The sequence below is a fragment of the Poecilia formosa genome, unplaced genomic scaffold (genome assembly GCF_000485575.1).
Source record: "Poecilia formosa unplaced genomic scaffold, Poecilia_formosa-5.1.2 Scaffold82, whole genome shotgun sequence".
NCBI lineage: Eukaryota > Metazoa > Chordata > Actinopteri > Cyprinodontiformes > Poeciliidae > Poecilia > Poecilia formosa.
In genome coordinates, this window is record NW_006800021.1 from 650,866 (window position 1) to 673,792 (window position 22,927).

Genomic DNA, 22,927 nt, shown 5'->3' on the forward strand with positions numbered 1-22,927 from the left:
CAATACCTAAAAAACACACAGAGAAGGACGACAGGAGATGGAATATGAATAGTGCAATTTTCTTTATCATGAATGCGATGACATTTTCCAAAACAAACATTTCATCGGGAACAATTCCAGTCTTTGGGGAAAAAAAGAACAAAACAGCCAGAGTAAGTATGCAGACAACCCAAAATAAATTTATAGTGTAGTCTGAGTACATTTGTTATTAATGCCGCAAACTGGCATTTATTTAATATTTGTGTCCCTTTTATAGTTTACAAGAATACGCATAGGACTAATAATTACAATCCAGGAGCAAAAAGGCTGCAGCACAACTGCATGCAAAAAGAAACAATCCATTGCAACCCTAACATTGAAATCCTGGTTGATTTGTCATTAGATCTCGTTTTGCATTTCGATATCAAGTTTTTTAAAATTGTTATTCCAACATAAATCTGATCAGTCAACATTACAAAAAGGACACATATTTATAATTATCACTGAAAAACAGTGAACCTTCCCATAACCCCAGGAACAGAGTTCACCAATATCATTTGGTGAATCCAAGTTTTTCTTTTGTAAATACAGTAAGTACCAAATGTAACAATCAAAAATAAACAAGCAATAGTACCTGCTGTTAGTAGATGTAACTTTTCATTTCATTTTAACAGCTTATTTTGTCAGTTCACTCTTGATCATTTAGTGTGCAATATCACTTCATGTGTTTTACTTACAATAAACAGCTCTTCAGTAAGGATTAGTTCACCTGTACAATAACATCTCATTTTGCACACACCCTGACCAGAAAAGACACTCATTCCAAACAACTTCACCCTGTACAGCATTTTTAAACATTGCTTAAGGCTTCTTTTTTTTTTTTTGCATACAAATTACTGAAGTTCATGTTAGACTAACATAACAGAAATATTTTTACAGATTGGAAATGGAAGTTGATATGATTACCTGACAAACACTGCATTTTAACAAGAGGCAAGCAAAATAAAAATAAAAATAAAAATCTGAGCCCAACTGTACATGTCATCTAACTTTACGAATAGGAGTGATAACAGTTTCATTACAAACTGAAGTCAGTATAAGCATAACAGCAGATGGGAAAAGTCACAAGAAAACAGGCACAAATATATGGAAGAACAGGATGTAGTTTCTGTCAAAAAACTCTTCTTAAGATGACGATTCATCGCTGAGCAGCATCGATGCAACCGATTTTGCAAGGAGGGAGGATTTACTGGAATCTAGTGGAGAAAACTAGCTAATTTGTGAGGGAAAGGATTCATCTTTACCCCATTTCTGAAACTTTTACAGGGGGGATCCTCATAAGGAAATTATTTTCAAACATTCTAATTTCTTAAATCTTAATAAATAAGTGTGACAAATGCATAATATAAATTTAACCCATAAAATAAACTCAAAAGAATAAAGCTATGGTATAGAAAGTATCACTCTGCAAAAGCACTTCAGTGCTGAAGGGAGGAATGCCAAATGTTGGCAGCAATTTCTTTTTAGAGAAAGCGAGTATGGGGGCTCAAAAGTGCTTTTGTGGATAATACCCCCCACCTCGTCCCGCTTCCTCTGAGAAAGGGCTGTGTAGTTATGATTGCTGCTGTTCTGCTTCGTTATTATTTTCCACAACACGTTTTACCGCGCTTGGTGAGTTGGAGATATTGTTGTCAAATCCCAGCTGAGCCAATCCCTCTTCAGCATTTGTCCATGAGTTCATTGATTCATTTACAGTCACTGTGTGTTCCTCCATCTGCTTCTGGAGGCTGTCCATCTCCTCCCTAAGAGCAAAAAGGAAAAGACTTTTTAATCCCAAAGTGCCATGTGATAACAGTTAATACAGTGCCTTGAAAATCTTTCCACATTTCACCATGTTACAGTCACTAAAATTTGCATGTTATTGACATTTTATGTGACAGAACCACGTAATAAAGCCACAGTAATGAAAAGGTAATACAGGGTTTCTCCAGGTTTCACCAACTCAAATTGAATGCTTTTTAAGACAATTACGAAGGAAAGTTAATGCCTGTATCACAACAGAAATGGCCAAAAGAAAACTGCATATTTTATGTTGTAAAATATAACATTTTTTCAAGTAGTAGTACCAAGTTTTTTTTGGGGGGGTTTTTTTTTTGCACAGAATGCATAAACCCTGCATAGGTTGGAAACAGAAGGGAGCAGGTGGCAAAGACGAACGTCGTCCAGTTAACTGGCGATGACAGATGCAAAACAGTTAGCCAGCTAGCTACAGCAAGGGTTTATTAGTAGCTAGTAAGCGCTAGCCTCAAACACCGAAATGAAGATGTCTGCATGCATCTCAAATATTTGCTCGACAGAAAATTCCCACAAGAAAAATAAACTAGAAAGATAAAACGAGACTAGTAGTCCTGTCACGAGAAAATTTAAGACCTCAGATTAACGTACTCAAGGCCAACTGGGATTGTTTTAGTACACTTTAATGCCTCAATTTTATATACAAGAATATAAAACTTTGTAAAGCTGTGTCAACACCCTGAAGTAAATGATTTTCAATTTCTTTTTAATGCTAAGAGAAATAATGGAAGAAAAGTGAAATACATGGTTAGCCCCGCCCTGATTTGATACTTTGTACCTGATTTGATACGTGTTATTTTTATTTCATCTTTATTTATACAGGTTCTCTCACTGAGATTCCAGATCTCATTTACAAGAGAGACTTGTTTTAATAAAACAATAATGTTGCTGAAATTCCTACTGTAAGTTGTTCAGGGCATGTATCCAGTACTTTTCCACACCTAATGTAAAGTTTACACCACTTTTTCTTTACTAAATGGTTTTACGCTCAGTGAAATTGGATGGAGAGTAGCTCTGAACATCAATTGTTCAGAAGCATTTAAGTCTGGATTTTGACTTAGTTGTTCTACTACGTCTATTTCCTCTGCTTGTCTAAACATTGTTAGCTTTAGTTACCTTCTGGTCTCATTTGATCATCCACATGTTTGCCATGTTCCCCATATAGATTTTAGCAACAGCAAACATGATTTCCTGCGACATTCCTCCACCAATTGCTTTCTTCTTGCCATTTTTACATAAAACGGTCAGATTTATGGATTGCCTAACAGATAGTTGTCCTGTAAAAAAAGACTTCTCCCACTTGAGCTGTGAATCTCTACAGCCCATCCAGAGTTACTTAGTCTCTAACCATTACATCAAGTTTTGTGTTGGCACAACATAAACTCCCAATAAATCACATCGAAGTTTGACAATTACTTTCAGCTCGATCGCTTACTTTAGCTGTCGTAGACAGTTGTGCAGGTTGTTCAGAGGTTCCTTGTTTACAGAAGTTGACGGTTTCAGTAATTCATCGAGCAGCGAGGCGGGCACTGGGCAGTCTGGGATCTTAACTGGGGTTACTGGATTTGATGGGTTCCCGTCATTCTTCAGCTCCATCCGCTGCTGCTCCAACGATGACATCATCACAGGGACACGTTTAGTCACATCAGCACTCAACTCTTACGCAGCCTCTCGTATAAAGGGAGCTGAAAGATGTCTTACCTTCCTGAGACGAGTCTGTTTGAGGTCTTGTTTGAGCTGCTGGTTCTGCAGCAGGAGGGTCTTCATGCTGTTTCTCAACTCGCCCACTTTGGCTTGAAGCATGAACTTGTCCTTTCTGGTGCTGCTCAGCTCTTCCTGGACGGTGTCCAGCTCCACCTTTATGTTCTGAAACAAGACAGCTGCGCTTTAATTTCAAACAACAAAAAGAGCAGAAACCACAGCATCCTGCCAAATGAACAGGCAGCTTAGTTCAAAGCAATTCCACGGTTTAAACATTCATTACACTATTCCATATAGTTTTGTGTGTATACTTTAGAACGGTCTTTCTTAAAGACCGTTCTAAAGGTGGAATTTCAAGCAAGGTTGTCCGTGATGTTTGGTAAATGGGATAAGATTGAGAAACAGTGCTGTAGAAACAAAGTGGAGGCTTGCCTGCAGGGCGATCTGCAAGTTGTCCAGCTCTCTGTGGTGGCACTGTTCCATCATCTCCAGCTGCTGCTTCTGCGCTTCAATCTCCCTCTGCCTCTGCTCCACCTCCCACTTCAGGTCCTCAACCTGAATCAGCAGAAAATATTAAACATCCATGCAACGCAAAGGTATTTGATCTACGACGAGTGATGGGTCAGAAAGAAAACAAAAAAGAACTGAATCAGTCTTTCTAAAACTGAAAGGCTGCACATCCAGAGTGCCTCGGCTACAAGAGGAACTGCAGAAGAAAAGCATCAACAGGAATATTGTGGCTTTTCTGTGATTTAGCTATAAACTTTTGGGGGAGTTTATACCTCTTGGTTGGTGAGGGGCTGCTTAGCGAGTTCCTCATCGAGTTGTTTTCGCAGGATCTGGAGCTGGGAATGAGCCTCAGCGAGCTCCTGCTGGAACCTGGAAACATCCTGAGCGTGCTGGTCGTCCTGACCCCTGCGGAGCGCGACACGTTCCACATGGATTATGCACGCGGCTATAGATTAAAATGTGTATTTTCTATTTCTGCAGTCGTCAAGGCAACGTGCACATACTGTAGTTTCTGAGCTTCGCTCTGCAGAGTTTTCACCAGGTCCTCTTTGGCCTGCAGATCCTTCTTGATCTCTGACAGCTCAAGCATGGCCGCCCTGTAGTGCCGTCTGTTATGGGCTGCCTCTGCCTTTGCTGCTGCCACCTAGAGGACACATGATAGAATTACAACCTGAAAAGACCAAAGTTTTATAGAATCTCCAAATTCTAACGCAGAATTAAAGAATGCAACAAAGATCTACAATAAAAATCCTTTTTAGTTTCTAACTGTGCTATGAGATATAATTGTATCTGTATTTTTTATAATAGTCGATCTGAAATGCACAACATTTTGTTATTCATTGGTGCCTTTCTTGTTATATTTTGCATGAAATCTGTAAAGATACAAACTTTTCTCCCCCATTTACACCTTTCATAATTAGCTGCAGCTCCCAATTATTTCTATTTTTAGAATCTGATTCATGTAAAACGTGCTCATTTATCCTGTATGACATCAGGGGAGCATGTAATTGCACTGTTATTTCAATGTAAATATATTGATTATAATTAACTCACATTTTTTTGACTCTTTACTTTCCTTCCTTTAATCACAATGTTGCCAAAAACTAAAGTGTCAACACTGAGGACAACAAATGTCCATTAAACAGGCCAAACCATTGTGTACATGCAAATTCAATATAATATCTAAACACATATTAAAGTTGAAAAATTTCTTTTGATTGCCATAATGTTCATATTGGTACTGCAATGGCAATTTGTTATATTCTGCAACTCTAATTTGATCCATTGGTATTCTCTAATTATTCAAAGTTCCTCTTTAGTTTTAAATCAATCGTTACTCCAATACAATAAGCTGACAAAATTAGCTGTAGCATGACTGGGAGTCCAGCTATTCAGCAGAAATTAAAGATTATAAACATTCGTAAATGTTACACGTTTTTTTTTTTATTTTGGAGAAAGAAGAGGTATTTTCTCTACTCCAGTCCATTATTTAAAAAAAAAAAAGTTTTATTTTTAAATTATTTAAATGGCATATATGGAAAAAACAAAAAATTGTTAGAAAACCATGCAGACCTTAAATTTAGATACCAATCATGAAAAAGTTGAATTCCTTTCATGGAAGTATAACAAATTCAAATCTTAAGGAGTTTAGTCCCTGCTATGCTACAGTGTGATTTTTAATTGCTTCCTTTCACACTTCACCTTGCTATTCTTCATACCTGTTCCTTCAAGTCTTTCACTTTGGTTTTCTCTTTCTCCAGAGCAAGCTGTAAAGTCTCAACCAACTGCTTCATTTGTTGGTCCTCCTCTTCTTTTCTCTTAAGAACAGCTTGGACCTAGAGAGAAATGGTAAGAAAAAAAATGTAGCCAACTCCTCACATCTGTTTTTTTTTTTTTTCCTTTTGACATTTCAGGCATACCATAGATAAGCTTGTTGCCTAAAATGAGATGCAAACGTGATTTTTTTTTCACCTGCAAGTTTAGCTGGACAAGATCCGCCTCCCTCTTTGCTAAGGCAGACTCCAAAATGTTGGCGTGCTCCCGCAATGCATTATGGGACTGTGACAAACCAGCGAGTTTCCCTTTTTCGTGCTCCAGCTCGAGCGCCAACTTCTTGTTGGCCTCTTCCAACTTCCGGATCCGCTTCTTGAAACAGCGCGACTCCTGGAGCTGTAGGGGGAAAAAAACAACCCAGAACATGAACTCTGAGAAATTCTGAAAGATCAAAATAAAAAAAGCTTTCTTTATTTTTTAATTTTTTTTATTTTAACCTCATCCTCCAGCTCCAGAACCTTCTCCTGGTAATCCTCCAGCTCCGTGGAGGTGAGAGTGATCACTTCCTGTAACTCCTTTTCCAACATGGTCTTGCTCTTTGTGACAGTCTGCAGTTCGGCTTGCAGAGCCTCAATTTTTTCCTGAATAAAATAAAATATATAATTTTAACAGCTTTTTGACAATTAGATTTTTCTGCCAAAAAAAAACAAAATGAAGATTCAAAGTTTTAGCTATGTATAAAATATTCACTTAAAGATTTTTAAAGCTCCGTCAACTTTACCTGTAAGGCCTGGCTGTTCCCGCCATCCGACAGCTGGGCGCGGAGCTTGGCTAGCTCTGCCTCCGCCGTCTCCTTGTTGGTCAGAGCCTCTTGGAGCCTCCTGCTCAGAATGCCCACAGCGTTCTCGTAGGCTTTGTGTTTGGCCTTCATGTCCTTCTGAGCGCTGGTCAGATCCGTTCCCAGCCTCTTCATGCGCACCTTCTGCTCCGAGATGGCTCTGTTTGGACACACGTAGCAGCTAAAACCAGGCCGCTCAGAACATAACGGGCAGGCTTCTTCACACACATACACACACCGCACGACTCGGATATGTTAATCCTCAGACAAAATAGACACAGAAGCGTGTTGTTTGTGTTTCTGAGATGTATATAAATCATTTGTGTCGGATTGTTTCAAACTGCTGAAACCTCCAAGCAGAACATGACTCACTTTTTGGCTTCCGCCTCCATCTGCTCCACCTGTTTCCTCAAGCTCTCGTTCTCTTGAGTAGCAGCTGTGAGCTGGCTCTGATCGAACTGCAGGGACTGAGTAAGGAAGGCATGGAAGATATTTTTCCTTCACAACAAAATATACTTTGAATAAACTGAAAATCTGCTTTAAAAAAAAAAAAAACTGATTTAAACAACGGTACCTGAATTTGGGTTTCAAGCTGATCCCTTTCTGTCTGGATGGCCGTCAGATGGGCCTCCATGTTGTTCATCTGCTCCTGAACTCTGGCCACCTCCGTCTGCAAGCGGGCCTGCTCCAGCTCGGCCTTTTGCTTCTCGCCCTGGGCGCTCAGCAGCTCCTGCTTCAGGTCCTTCACTTCAGCCAGCAGCCGCTTCTTGGTGGACTTCAGCTCGCTGATGAGCTGGTCCTTGGAGCTGGCGTCCCGACGGTACGCTTCCACCATCACCTGTCCATTCAGCAACATTGTTTTGTTTTTTAGTCTTATTAAATGTTCAGGAAGAACTTTTTTAAGACATGTCTTGCTTATATTTGCTTTGACCAACAAGGTTGTTTTAATCCTATTGCATCATTTGGGAACTCAGGTCAGATGTTAACATAACACTGCGAGTAAAAGAAATACAACCTTATTTTCTTCACTGTCTGAATTAAATAATTATAATAAAAAACTTTACAGGTCAAAACCAGTTTTCTTCTCCTTACTGACAACTAGGAAATGTAGAAAACCTGCATTAGGAACTTTAGCATGTCTAGATAGTAACAATTGTGCTATTAAAAAAAACAAAACTTTAAATAATAAAAAAATAACAAACGAGACAAAAATTCAACTAATTTTTCAGAATTTTTCCCCACTGTGGGAGAATAAATATTTCTCATCTATCAACTCCCCAAAGTGCACAAAGTTCACTGGCTAATAAACACACCTATTCTCCTGTGGGCTGTGTAATTAGTGTTAAAAAAATAAACATATATATTTTTGTTGTGACGTAACAAAAAGAAATATTTAGCTTTTTGTTCTTTTCAGCAGAAAGCACATTTGACAACTTCATGCTTTTGCTGCTGCTCTCACACTGATACGTTGAACCGGACACAAACCGCATTTTCCACAAAACCCGTCGGCGTCAGCGGCGAACCGCTTTCATAGATTTGATGAACACGAGCGCTGACACTTCGACAAAAAGCTCCGGCTTTTAAAGATGCAGTAAATTGAACTTTTTTTTTTTGTTGCTCTGTCAATCAGCTCCACCCTCTGTGTGACAGCCTGTCAAAGTGATAAAGCAGCTGTTGCTCTGCGCAGCGCGGCATGCCAACCAGCACTTCAGGCATTCGTCAGAGAAGCTGACTGCCGTTTGGCTTCCTCCCACAACACCGTCACCATCAGCCAGCTGGGACGTTCAGGACAGATTTCTACATTTATGTCCTGTCTTCAATAAAGACGACTAAAATAATTTAAAAAAAAAAGAATAAAAGAAGTAGATGCGTTACCTTTTGTTGCTGGAACTGCTCCTTTAATTTCTGCGCTTGTTTCTTCAGGGAATTATTCTCTTGTTGCAGAGATTCAATCTACAAAATTTGAAACATTTTTAAATAGGTGACCCTCAAGAAAGTGTTCAAACTGTGACAAACCGTTTCCACTCTTGTCTTCTACCTGGCTGGCTTTGATTTGGACTTCCTGTCTGAGCTGGTCCAGGACGTCCGAGGCCACCAGGACGTTCTCGCCCAGCCGCTCGGCCCCCTCGTCCAGCTGGCTCTTATCGGCCCGGGCGGCCTGCAGCGCCACCTCCAGGACGATCTTCTCGTTCTGGAGGAACTGGATGGTGTCGTCCTTGGCGGCGCTCTCTGTCTGCAGCTCAGCCAGCTGGGCCTCCAGCTCCTGGTACCTGGCCTCCAGCTGGTTGATGGACTGCTCTTTGGTTTGTAGCGTCTCCTGAGTCATCGTCAGCTGGCGCATCAGCTCCAGGTGTTCCTTCTGAAGCGACTGCAGCTGCAAGTCCTTTTGGGCAAGTGTCAACTTGACCTACCGCGGGACAAATGAAAGACATACGTCAGAGGAGGTCACAAAGTTTACCACCCAAGTTTACCAGCTTTTCTCTGGTTTTTGCAGAAACTACCTGCTCCAGTTCCCTCTCCAGCGTCGTGGCTGTGTTGGCCAGCTTCACCAGGCGCTCTCGCTCTTCCTCAAACTCCTCCAGTTTGTGCTGCAGGTCGTCTTCCACCATGGTTTTTGCGTCCTGGATCTGCTTGTAGGCGGCCTCTTGGGTCAGCATGTCGGCCTGCATCACAGACGAAAAAAATACAAACAATGAACCCGGCAGCTTTTTAGTTTAGGGTTTTATTTTCCAAGTACTTCTCAAGCAATTTCAATGCAAGTTTTCAAACTTTTCCCACACCGCACTTTGGAGATGAAAACTGAACTAAAAAAACCCTGACTGTTTGTATTACTCACTGTTATTCAATACTGTTTATTATTGTTATTAATAATGTCTTAGAAAGTATTCTAATTTCTACAGCTGGGACAAGGATAACTAAAATACACCAAAATGTTATGTTTTACAATTTCTCTCTCTACACACCTGACTGGTTTGAGAACAAAACTAATTTAACAAGAAGAAAAAAATATGTAATTAATATTATTTATTTGTTATTTAATATTTATTAATAATTAATATTTAATAACATTTAATGTGTAAAGTATAAGTCAATTACAACAGATCAATAAATCACTGACACATTAAGAATAAGAAATAGTGTGTGTGGATTTTATTAGATGTATGAAAATATCTGGTATGAATTGTAAAAGTTTTTCGTGTTTGAATGTTTGTTATTATATTTCGGATTTACTCATTATGGTTTTTATTACTGTTTTTGTTTGTTTTGTAAAAATCCCCTGGAAAATGAGATGATGAATCTCTAGGTTTTATAGTTAAAACAAATAAAAATAAAATCAAACATTAGATTGCATTTCTTATAAAACTGTGCAGTTTGAATATCAAGCACATTCCACATCTGATTGAAAGTCAAGCATTTCCAAGGATTTCAAACACTCATATGAACCCTGAATGTACCTCAATGCTTTGCAGCTGCACAGCGATGCGCTCCTTCTCTTTAATGGAGCGGTGTTGGGTCTCGGTCAGCTGATGAGAAAGTGTCACGTTCTCCAGCTTCAGGTGCTCCATGGCGCCGAACTGAGTCATCTGCCCCGCCTTCGAGAGAGACAGGTTGATGTGACAGGGGGCCGACTGCAACGTCCTGCGTTGCTAGTTCACTGCCACCGCGGCTGATTCCTACCTGCATGTTGGCCATTTCGCTTTGCAGTCGCACCCTGGCCTCCTGGGCCAGCGCCAGCTGCTGCTGGTACCACTGCCTAACCTGCTGCAGCGAGTCGATCTCAGCCTGGGAGGTCTTCAGTCGGCTCTGGAGGGTGCTGCGCTCCAGCTGGACCTGCTGCAGCTGACCCTGAAGGCCCGCCATCTGCTGACGCAGGTCATGAACTGTGGAAAAAAAAAAAAAAAGTTTTCTAATCGTGCTAGGTTTTCTAAATATGCTTATCTCTACAGGTCCAGGGTTTCCTCAAGGATAGATTGTTTTTAAAGTCCTGATGGTGGACTGTTGTGTCTGAAACGTACATTACTGCTGTTCAAATGCAACATCTGTTAACTTTAGGGTCGTTTTCACAGCATGCATTCAACTTGATTTTCCTCAGATAACGTTGTTTCATCGTTTCTCTCCTTCTACTTTGAACTGTGTCTTTTTATTCACTCCTGAAAGCAGCGCAGCACACAGTAGCTCGCTTCTCTGCTGAACAGGAAGGAGTCGGCGGTGCTGGTTTTTCAAATAAAGTAAATTTCAACATTTCACTTCAAACTCGGATTATGGTTTGTATAAATATAGATTATATATTTATATGTATTAATAAGTGATGTGAATCTTTCAGCGTGTAGCGAATCGATTCCCATTTTAAGGGCTACGATTCTATTCAGAAACTATTTTTCATTCAGAAAATAATTTTTCTACTCAAATGGTCCAAAGATTCTGTTTAAATTGACTAATTCAGTCTGTAACATAAATTACTAGTATAAAGTTAGCTTAGCTGCCTGGATTTTTCTTAGATGAAAAAATATATATCAAAGAAGTATCCAAAATACACACGAGACGACCAAGTGAACGCGTAATGCGATAAGCAAAAGAAAAGATTTTGAGCATTTTGAATCGATTCAGAAGTCCCAGAACTAACAATTGTGATCTTTGATAGATTCAATAAATATATATATTTTAAAAACTTCATTCTTAAGGTGTGGTGGCGCAACGATCAATTACATGCAGAGGAAACCCTTCTGTCTCTGTTAAGTCACCTGTGTTGTCCCTTGAAGTCATCGTGTTCTGCAGCTCCTCCACCTTCGCCATCAGCCGGTTGTATTGGTCTTCAGAAACTTTCAGGTCGTTGCTTAGAGAGGTCAAGCTGGCGTTCTTGCTCTCTAAGCTGCCCTGGAGCTCCACCATGGCCTTCTCTAGCTGGCTACAGTTTTGGCGCAGCGTGCCGACTTCTGAGCTGAGAGCACTTTGCCTCTCCTGGCTGACCTGAGCCTCTTCTCTCTTGGCCTGCAGCTGAGCGTTCACTGTAGCAAGCTGGGCCTGGAGCTCCGTCTTCTCTTTGAGAGCCTAGAGGGAAGAGGCAGTAGAAGTTCAGCCAAGTCTTCCAGGAGTTTCCAGAGTCACAACAGTTTATGGGTGACATGAATGTATATGTTCATTTGTGTTGCATCTGTGGCTTTCCAATATACTCTTAATATTCAGCTTTTTTTGATGGCATTTAAAGATGTTTACATATTTAGTTCTTGGCTTGTGATTTGTCTCGTTTTTGTCCACTCCGTACCGGGGGAAATGATCTCAAACGTCAATATTAAAAACTTCTTCTGGTCAGTTATTCCCACAATAACTAAGCAATACCACCTTGTGCTGACTATAGCACTATCTCAGCAAACAAAAAAAATCATTATCCATCAAAAAGATGCATCAAATAGTCTGGTCTCAAAATACACAAACACATTATGTACAATTTTGAAAAAACATATCCTACTCAGATGCACATTCCTTGGATCAGAGCAATTATTTCCAATAATTGCACAGTTTGCTTAAGCTATATTCTTGTCTTTAATGTACAGCATGCTATTCTTCATTTTGTTTTTATATATTTGTAATACCTGAATTTCCCTACCATATGACGATAAAAGGATATTTCTATTCTATTCTGTGTGATTTTTAAAATTCTCTATATTAATTTTGTCAGAACTGTTTAAAGTCTACTTTAATGTCAACTGATTATTGCTAAACAATGAATCAAAATTACATTCCTGACTAAAAACTAAAAGACCTCACATAACAATAAATAAGAACAAATGGTAATAAGAAAAGTTTCCCATAATCCATAAAAAAAACACAATTATATTAAAAAATTCTCATAAACCACTTAGTATTTTAAAAACACAAACTCTTACATAGTTAACATCTTAGATGGGATTCAGCTTCCTCTCTGCCTTTCTCCCAGGATCTCTAAACTGTTGATTTAATGAATAAATATTTCATGTGAAAGGAGCAACAAAATGACATTAGTGGCTTATTACCTGACTGGCTTCAGATGACAAGGATTCCAGTTGCCCCTCGAGCCTCATTTTCTCTTTTAGCACCTGGAGCATCTCATCATGACCCATCACTGAACTTTCCAATGAAACGCTGAAATTTAAAAATGCAGAAGAGTTAGCAAAAGCAAAATAAAAAAGGATAACACAATATTCAATACCTGCTGGAGAAACTGTCCCTCCGGCTGCGCGGCTCTTCCGTCCCCTCCCTCTCCATCTCCAGCAGATGCTGCTCATCGCTTGCCGCCTGCAGCACCTCCTGCAGCGACGGGAACTGACCCACGGCCTCGGGGGCGATCTCCCTCCCCTCCACCGTGTACGGTCCATGGTGCCGTTCCACGGCGGCTGAGAGCATCCCGTAGGTTCCCCTCGTGGACACGCTGCTGTAGGAGGAGCTGTCACTGTCGTTGCCGTCGTTGCCGGGCTTCGCTGCGGCTTCGCTGCCGTCCATCTCCGGGCCGCTGTCGTTGAGCTGGAGCGAAGTGCTGGCCTTCGAGTCCGTCTCGCATGCGCTGCTCTCTGACAACATGCTGACTTCTGACAGCGTGGACACGGAGCTGATGGAGGACCGGCTGACATCTGCTGTGGTCATGCCCCCGCCTCCAGCACCCCCGCCACCGCCTCCCCCTCCGCCGTCGCTCTCAGGAGACTTGTAGTCAGCTAAGGAATGAATCTTACTGGGACGTGGAGATCTGGATTTCTTCTCCTTGCTGGGAGGAATTCCAAGGCTGCCCAGTTTGGGGCCACGTGGAACACTGGTCCGGAGGAAAGAATACTCCTTGGTCATGGCAACAGCGTTAGCGCGCGGTAGCGCCTCAGGATGGAGCATTAGTTCAGGATCTAGAGTACTGAAGGGCCGATTTTTAGGGGTGCGATGAGCCTGGGAAGAGGAAAGAGTCATAAAAACTATCAATAACAATATCTGTTCCAATAAGCAATAAATCAATTAATTGCATGATACATTAAAACAAGCTCAATAATTTCCACTTGCATCATTTATTGTTTTTCTCTCTCTGGTTTTTCTACCAAAAACTGACAAAAGTATTCCATCTGGTGTTTTGGTCTCCACGAGCCCCTTATTTTAAGGATTTCATAATACACTTTGTTTTTTTCTCTATTTGTTTACTTATTTTTAATATTTAAAATGTCTTCCAGTTCCAGTGCACCTGACTGCCTTCAGTCACCTAACTAGCCAATGAGCTGTTCTGTGTGAAATTTAATCCCAGCTTTGATCCATCTGAATAAGTGAACAAACTGCATCATGAAGGCAGAGGAACACAACAAATGGATTAGAGCACAGGTTGTAAAAAAGAGGAATCATTTTCCTTTGGTTGAGCTCATAAAATCCAAATTGGGGCAATAATTTGATTTATATCCAGTTTTGGCAGAAGCTCTGCTCAAGCGTGGCTGATTTTAAGAGCAAACTTGGATTCATCAAAGATGGCGTAAGTATAGGAATAAAAGCAGAGCAGTGGCAGCACTCACTCACCCTCTCCTTTTGCCGCTGAACCCTGTACTGTTTGAGTTGCTCCTCCAGACGCCGGCGAGCTTCCAGGCGAATCTTTTCCTCGTTTTCCATCTCCAGACACGGTTTCTGGTTGGCTGCAGTGAGAGAAGGTAGGCCAAACTGAAGACTCTTCCTCACCGCACAAATTGCAGCAGAACTAGTTAAGTCACAACAACGTCTCTCGATTCCAAGGAAGATGTTGTTCATGGGTAAAGCTTCCCGCAATGCCACTTTGAAAAGCAAGTATTTTAAAAAAAAAGGAGCTACACAACATCCCCATGGAATAGTAGAGACTTGCACAGGGTTCCTACACTTTTCAAAATTTTAGTTTTCCGACAATTTCTTTTTATTTATTTATTTACGTGCAACTTCAAATATTACAGGTGCACCGATTGCAGTTTTCTGGCCGATCACCAACCTGTAAAAAGCTGCTGATTCCAATTCTTTTTTTTTTTTAACTGCCAGTCAGTTATAAAATCTAAATATACAGATTTGTAATTTTTGAGGCTTTTAAGACAGATAAGATCAGTTTCTAATGTAACTATCACCCATCACCCAAAATTAAGAAAATTGTGGCCGATCAATCAGCGTACCCCTAACAATAATGTATTGTAAACTGAAAGTGCAGAACAAGTAGCAGCTTTTATGGAAGTTCATTGCTCTTTTCTGGATTTCCTATCAGTTGATCTTCTTATAAACATCCTCTTCAATACATGATAATATTAATTTTACAAAACTAGGTTTTACAACAAGCGTAAAATAGAGAAAGCTATTTAAACTTTAGGACTGCACCGAGTTGAGAGTTACAAGAATATCCTAAAATCCACAATCATAAACTAAGTTGGGTCTTTTTTATGTTTACTGAAGGTAATATATGAATGCAGTATAAAAAGAACACATTTTCCAAGCAAATTCAAGCTTCATTTACTTTTTTTAGTCTTTTAGAGAAGCCAACATACAGAATTAACTCTGCAAACGTGGTTTTCTAGAGGTGCACAATATCTGAAAAATGCGCATTAGATTGCAAATTCAACGTGTGCAATTTTAAAATGGCCTGGATACAATATTTGCAATTCCTATAATAATAAAAAAAATATAACAATACAGTATGCAAGACAGTGTAGGAACCCTGCATGTCGCACACTAAGCAGATTCATGCCGTTATGATGCTGTTATTTTCCAGTTAGAAGTTAAAAAGGAGCCAAACTAAATAACCAGCTTTTTCATGCTTACAAACAGCATTTAACAAAAAAAAAAAAACCATCACCAAACTGAAACATCACCAAAGAAAAGTTAACATAACACGGGGATTAGTTCCAAAGCAGCCATTAGTCCACACAATGTTCCAAATGAAGCACCCACACCAATCAAGATATCCGTCAACTCCAGATTAAAAATGCAAACAATCAAAACACTTATAAAGAGACTTCCAATGAAACCTTCTCACAAGTGAAAAATCACAGCATTCCACAGCAAAAAGGGATTAAAAATAGAGAGGGAAACGGACAGAAAGGGGCATTCACTCTTGATATTTTGTTGATTTGTTTTTGTTTGTTTTTTGTTGCTTACACAGTTCAGTCTCCTGCATAGGCATACTGAGTTTGAGGGACTGCAAAGCGTCACCCTTGTGAACCTTGACCTCAGCACTAGAGCCCTCAGCCTTCTCTACCGTCATGGGTGGATAAGCAGCCACACCTGGGGGGGACTGTTGGCTCGGCGGGTTGATGGGAGAGCTGCTGCTCTGCGGGGGGGATCCGTTTGGAAGGGTGCCTCCAGCGGCACCAAGGCCGTCTGCCGGTCCGTTCCCGTTTGGCAGCGCGTCTGAAGAGAGAGGACCTAAAATAGATGGGGAAGGGAAAACGTCATGGTGCTTTCCGGCAGTTTTTGAATTGTTGGGAGCAATACGTTTCTATGGCGATTTAACAATTCAGAGTCTCCCCAGTGGATTCTCAGAACAAAGTCAAACCTCTAAAAAGGATCGAAACACTTCATTTTTACTAGCTCCTTCCAGACCACTCAGGTCTTCTGGTTCTGGTCGGCTCTGCATCCCCAGAACCAAACATGGAGAAGCAGAATTCAGTTTCTGGAACAAACTTCCAGAAAACTGCAAAGACGCAGAAACACAGAGTTCCTATAAAATCAGTGCTAAAACCCACCTGTTTACAGCTGCCTTTGATTCATAGTAAGTGGGACATTGATCAGCATATTTGATTGGTATTTCTTTCATGATTTTGATGACGGTATTTGACTAAATGTAATGTATACTGCACGTTTCAAAATTGGTTACTGTATTGTTTTCATGGTGTAAAGCACTTTGAACTGCCTTGTTGCTGAAATGTGCTATACTAATGAACTTGACAAATCTATAGAAAGCAATTATGTTATTTTATATACAACCTCCTCCCTTTGTCTGATTTGTTTTTCTTATTTGGTGATTTAAGACAACTTGCAGTTTCTCTAAACACCTTCTGCTTCCCAGTTATTTATGATCTTGCGCTTCTGAATCAGTCACCAGTTTTCTGGTAAACAATCCTCTCTTCACCAAGCTCTCCGTCCTGTTGGATTCATTTTTTTTCTCCCACGTCTCATCACTTGTACTGTTATTGTCTAGAGCTTTTAGCTGTGACATCTCACACAACAACTCTTCCCCCGCCAATTCCCTCAAAATATGCCACAGCAGACATTTCTTTGGAGAATGGGAGGCATCTAAGTGCCTCGTGGATAATACTCGAGCACATTTAGGCGTTTTTCGCTTCATTTGTGAACATGATTTGAAAATTCCTTAAGCGAGTATGCCTCTCCAGAAGGTGAAACATAGCCATGAACCAGCTGTAGTAGATGCAATTGTCCTGACAAACCGGCTGATCAGCTTTGTCGAGCAACTATGTTGTGATTTTAAAGCAATACTTGGTTGCTAAGACCTCCCTGCGGCTGCATTTACTTTTGCACAACTGCGTATGGTTCAAGAATCTATTTGCTTCATCGTTAGTAGCAGTTACATCATAAACAAACCCTGGCTTATGGATGGTAAGAGGTTGTCGCAATATTAACAGACGCATATTTCATCTGTTGCTTTCAGAGATTCTTAGGATTTTTTTGAAATTATCTGCTAAGCAGAAAACAATTTAAACTGATGAAACCCACAAAGTATTGTGACAGCCCAGATATCTGCAGGTTTGAGCAATCCAAATGTAAAACTTAAGACGTTTTTATTGCCAGCTGGAATGAAAATTATCGGGAATGATTGGGGGATCTTTCTGGCTCTGAGGCAGTGGTAAAATGGACGTCGTCCAGCCAACTGGTCAGAAATTTGCACTTATCCATGACGGACGGACACACATAGAGAAAAACTAGCTGCCAGGGTTCTTACCTATGATAAGTCGCAGCAAGCTACCGACCACCTTGAGTTACAAAACATAACGTACTCAAGACCAACTTGCATTTCTTTAAAAATAAATTTAAGGCATTTTAAGGCCTTGACTTTAGATACAGTCAGTTTTAAGCCTTTTTTAAGACCGTCCGACTTATGTTTTTAAAGTAACGAAGCTATTAGTCCCTATCAAGTCAAAAAATTAAAAAAATATAGACTTTTTAAAAATATTTCTATTAATCTGTGCACATCACTTGGCATCCACAGAAGAAATTGGTACATACATAGTAATTGCAATATCCATGAGAGCAATATTAATTTCGCAAAGGACATTTGGAATACACTGGCAGTCGGATGGAGCTTCACTGACGTCAACATCCACAACCTGACACATTACATTAAAGCAACCAAAGAATGGTAGAAATACACATGAGAAAAGTGCTGGAAAAATTGGGATTTATCACAACTTGCCATATTTGCCAAAACTGCTACTCATCCTATAGTTTACACATGATTTCAAATGGTGTATTGACTTGGGGAATGAGTGGATGCCCAAAGCATACGCACTAGTGGGAGATATTGATACCCGCGTCAATATGCATTTTAAATATTTATATATATATATGTGTGTGTGTGTGTGTGTGTGTGTGTGTGTGTGTGTGTGTGTGTGTCTCAATAAAACTTCAAAATATATTAACTACCACCAAAGCTGTGTGTGAAACTGGGTTTTTGCAACATTTTCTTAGGTTTCCAGAGGTCTACAGAGTCACACACCAAATCACTATGACATGTTGCCTCTGATCCTCAGCATCAAAATTAAATTATCTGTTACATGCTGAAAAACTTTGAGCTGAAGGTTCCTTAAATGTAAATGCTGTTGATATTAAAAAGCCAAAATCAGAAACAAAGGTTGCAAAAATTACAGCTTGTCATGTATAAAGCTGTTTACGGTTTTTTAATGTATTCTTTTTCCCCTATTGTTTACAAATCCAAGGCTAAAACAGTCATTTTTTCCACCTCCTAAATCTTCCTATGAGCAGAACACAAACATAGCTGATGACTAATGAGACCTCTGTTCAGTTATTTAGCACGTTAGTTCAAAGAGCGGTGAGACATGGAGCAGTAAGAAGCTCATCCTTTGGTGGTAATAACCAAAAACAGGTCAGGCCTGCCAAAAAAAACTAAACTGTGGAGAAACAAACTAGCAGTAATATGCATAGAGAAAAGGACATTTGCAGAACAAAGTGCAAAGGTGAAACTAAACAAGGTATGTGTGATACTATGGAGGAATGAAGAGGAGGCCCGAGGGGTTTAGTGCCCATTTCTTCATAACTGCTCCAGTTATCCAGCGACCTTCTTTACATCACTGACACGCAGTGTAGGGTGGTGGCTAACGTTAACACACGCCGTTCACTCAAAACCTCACGATTTAAATAATCCTTATCCGTCCAGAAAGAGCACTCACCGTTAAGAAACTCGTTTGTTTTTTGGATGCTCTCCAGCCCTTTTTTGAGTGTGTTGACTTCCACAGTGGAGTCCCCCTCTTCCTCGCACCTTATTACTTGGTCTTCTCTACTGGCCTCCATCTCAACAGCCTCTGATCTACCACCACGATCCACTTCCACCGAGAAGAGTAACAGTCACGGCGCAGCAGGCGCTTTATTGTAAATGACGTCTTACTTAAAGCATTTTCTGGGGACGGAGGCTCCCCAGGAACGTGTCTGAGCCAAGGAACACCTTACAGTCTGATCACTGAGGAGAGAAAAGGATGACAATTAATACATCAATTATCTTCCAGCTTCTCACCACCATCCGCTTGTGTTATGTAACAGCACAGCCTACTTTAAACATAAGCCAGAGTCAAGCACTGTAACAAGCCGCTACAACAGCTAAGTAGATTGAGAACCCTTAAAATAAGCTTAAATTGTAAACAGGGCTGTCTTGCCTAGTCAAAATATAAATAGTTTCATCATTTATTTTTACTTTAGCTTTTACATTTCTGACATCTATAAACAAACTTCAGAAATTAAAGAAATTACCAAGCCAACCAAATCTATTTTACTGTCACATCCAACTGTGTGTAAATGACGCTGATGTCTGAATAAACAAGAAATATGCAAGACAAACTCATAAATAACACAAACAAATACAACTTGTCTCTAGGTAACATGAAAATGTTACAGTCTCTGTTATTACAATAAACGTAGGCAGTCTACTCTTTGTTTATGATGCAATTCAATTTCATCACATTTGACATGAATAGTGGCCATGAATACATAATGACATATTTTTAATGTCATCTGTCACTTCATACGTTTACTTCAACCTTTGTTTACATTTTATCTTATGGTATGAAATTTATAACGAAGTTTATTCTAAAAGCACAGTAACAAAATGAATCTGCTTTTAGTTTCTGGAGGAAACAAATTGTCATGAGACCGTCATACAGCAAATCTTCAGTCAGAGGGCGCGCATTTACAATAAATGCAAAATTCAGTGGAAACAAGCAGTGACATTCTGTCAGTTACTGGGCAAATATTTCACTTTTGAACTGAGGGGGACTGTCACCGTATAATCACCCAAACCTCCTTTGTGTTTTGCATCATGTTATTTAGTGTGTAGACTATGATAACCTTTGACTTGGACAGCAGACAGGTTACGTACTGCAGTTCATGTGTAGAGGCGGTCAGTGGCACGATTCAAACCCATAACTGATAAACAGAATCTATACGTTTCGTAAATATTGGTTAGCTCGGTTGTTTTGGTTCACCCACACTAGGCAGAAGCAGATGACAGACCAGGTTGTATGTGGCTAAAGCTAGTTAGCATGCTAACAAAATAGCTAGGTATGTACCCAAAGGGAAGCTAAAGCTGCTAAGTTGCCAGCAACAAAAATCAACGACGCCAACTGAAAAGCGTTTTCTGGAAAAATGTAAGGAGGCAAACCAATTACTCAACATCATGTTAGTATATTACAGCACCAAAGTGCAAATGATAAGATGACAAATTCCCTAAAGGACAATAAAAACTCACCCTTTCGGTGAGCTTCGCCGTTTACTACGTGGCTGTTTAGTTTCCGTTCCTTTACCCGTCCGACGAGAAACAGACAACGACTGTGCAAAATGGAAAATGAAATAAAGTTGTCCTCTTAGAGAGTTTACTAAATGATATATAAATTATTCGGATGTTATCCTTCAAATGCTAATAACACTGGTATATTAATTACACGAATCATACCATGGCGAGAACAATTTCTAGTGTGTCGTATGTGGTAAAATGTATAGAAATAGAAGCGAGTAGACTGCAGTGGTTTCGTTGCCCAGTGAAAACGGTCCTCCATAGTGTGTGTGGCAAATTCGATTTATTAACCGACACACTGGAAATTAGATATATATTGCAGATATTAATTATATACAAAATTAATATCTGCAAGACTATATTTAAAACAAGTTAAACTCTACCTCTAAAAATATAATGTAGTTTTATAGTTGTAGTAACAAAACTGNAGATAGATAGATAGATAGATAGATAGATAGATAGATAGATAGATAGATAGATAGATAGATAGATAGATAGATAGATAGATAGATAGATAGCAAAAAATGAAAGATGAAGGATTTTTCATGGAATATTTGCATTGAATTTCCACAACAGGATGACACTAGAACACTAGTAACAATTTGTTGTCTAATTTTTGTTGTCAGCAAAAGATATATGTTTTTTTTATTTTATTTTATAACTTCCAAAATGTTATAAAACTGTATTTCTTTAAAAATGACAGTAAATATCTTATGGTAGATATTTATAAAGAGACTACTCTTTTTTACAGTAATTTTTGCCTGGACTGAAGGCAAAAATGACTTTTTGAATTATAAAGTTTGCAGACCCCTGATCTAGAGTGGTAAAATAATATCTGTAGTTACCTGTGAGCACTGTAAAAAAAAAAAAAAACGACAAATAAAACCACAAATGTGAGGCTAAGCTATTGGCAAAAATCCCAAGCAAATTCCCATCATTAAAAAAAAAGAGGCTGAATAAGATAAATCAACAAAATGGCAACGAAAATTAAAAATATGTATGTGAAAGTGAAACACAACAAAAAACAAACAATATATTATGTTATGTTGTGGCCAGCCTAATGCAAGCACCATTATTCAATAGTTAAATTGTGGGGTTGACATCAAATGTGTTTTTTGAGACAAAACTAAGAAATGCAGAGAAATTGCAAGCTGTCCAAACATCCTGAAAATTCTCACAATCACTGGTTATATTCCTAAGTATTAGTTCAGAAATTCCCATGTATTGTTTTTCTGTTTTTTCAATGTATGTTTATAAAAAGAAATTTAATTTTGTGATGGTTTCTCCCAGAGGATCCCTGTGCTGCTAAATCCTCACAGTTTCACGTTTGTCTCAAAGATGCCACTCACAACATGGCAGCAACATTGACGCAAGAGTCATGCAGCGTCTACTCTTGAATCTCTAGTCTGCATTCTTGCGCTTTGCAGCTGATCGCCGCATTCCAGCTGTGTAAATCTCATGTGAGATGGGCTTTAAACCTCAGGTGTCAGTTCATGAACCTGACCCCAGATGATCCACTGAGTGCGTGAAGTGCACTAATAAGTACCCCTGTTATATCATATACGCTTTATGTAATAAGATTAAACCAGATTCTGCTACGAGGACTGGAGTTAAGCCACATTCACCCTTCGGTTTAAGCATGTCCCATCAACAGTAAACATGGTTTGAGCTAATTATCATTTACACTACCCTGATTGTACTTTGACTTCGCGTGAATAATTTTAAATAGCCTACAAATATGCACCAAACATAAACTGTGATTTTATCCGATTTTAGGTTGCCTGAAGGTTCTTTTCTCCTTTTGGGAAGTGAATAAATATTATCGCTACAAAATTTTCAAAAACGGACTTCTTTGATTTTTTTTTTGTCAACAAAACTCACAAACCATGTCCACTGAAAAAAAAAGAGCGACACCGTTTCAAACTACTTAATAATAACAGTCACTGGCTGAAACCCCGGGGTAGTTGTACAGGAACCCGTTTCCTATAGAGCACAAAGGCATATTTAACATTAATAGGAAAACCTTACTCAAGTCTCTGAAAGTAGCGCTGTACTGTTCTGTAATATATTTCATGTAATCTTATTAAAATATTAGCAAACATCTATACAACTATCTATACAACTATCGCGCAGATATGAAATGTATAAATGTAAACAAAATCGCAAAATTGATTCGAGGCACACATACGCAATAAATTCATTCATGCTGTTCTGGTTACTTTGTCGCCATCTAGCGGTAATATGAGGAATTACAAATACAAAATCTAAAAGCCACCCTGTAATTTACTGCT

At 39.4% G+C, this 22,927-nt stretch overlaps 1 protein-coding gene across 2 annotated transcripts; it reads right to left on the reverse strand.

The window, feature by feature from the left end:
• Positions 1-43: 43 nt before the first annotated feature.
• golga3 (golgin A3) lies at positions 44-20,836 on the reverse strand. Of its 2 annotated transcripts, none has more exons than XM_007556964.2 (24): positions 20,592-20,836; positions 19,024-19,310; positions 15,884-16,024; positions 14,171-14,283; positions 12,843-13,561; positions 12,667-12,775; positions 11,398-11,704; positions 10,334-10,536; positions 10,111-10,248; positions 9,157-9,318; positions 8,694-9,062; positions 8,531-8,608; positions 7,230-7,493; positions 7,028-7,122; positions 6,599-6,815; positions 6,315-6,458; positions 6,016-6,213; positions 5,763-5,879; positions 4,548-4,687; positions 4,317-4,449; positions 3,967-4,089; positions 3,535-3,699; positions 3,269-3,435; positions 44-1,781 (listed from the first exon to the last, which is right to left on the reverse strand). In XM_007556964.2, the coding sequence occupies exons 2-24, from the start codon at positions 19,142-19,144 to the stop codon at positions 1,592-1,594; spliced, it is 4,413 nt and encodes a 1,470-aa protein (XP_007557026.1). In that variant the 5' UTR covers positions 19,145-19,310; positions 20,592-20,836; the 3' UTR covers positions 44-1,591. The 2 variants fall into 2 exon arrangements, with proteins under 2 accessions (XP_007557026.1, XP_007557025.1); XM_007556963.2 differs by having other exon boundaries at positions 15,758-16,024.
• Between the last annotated feature and the right edge of the window lie 2,091 nt (positions 20,837-22,927).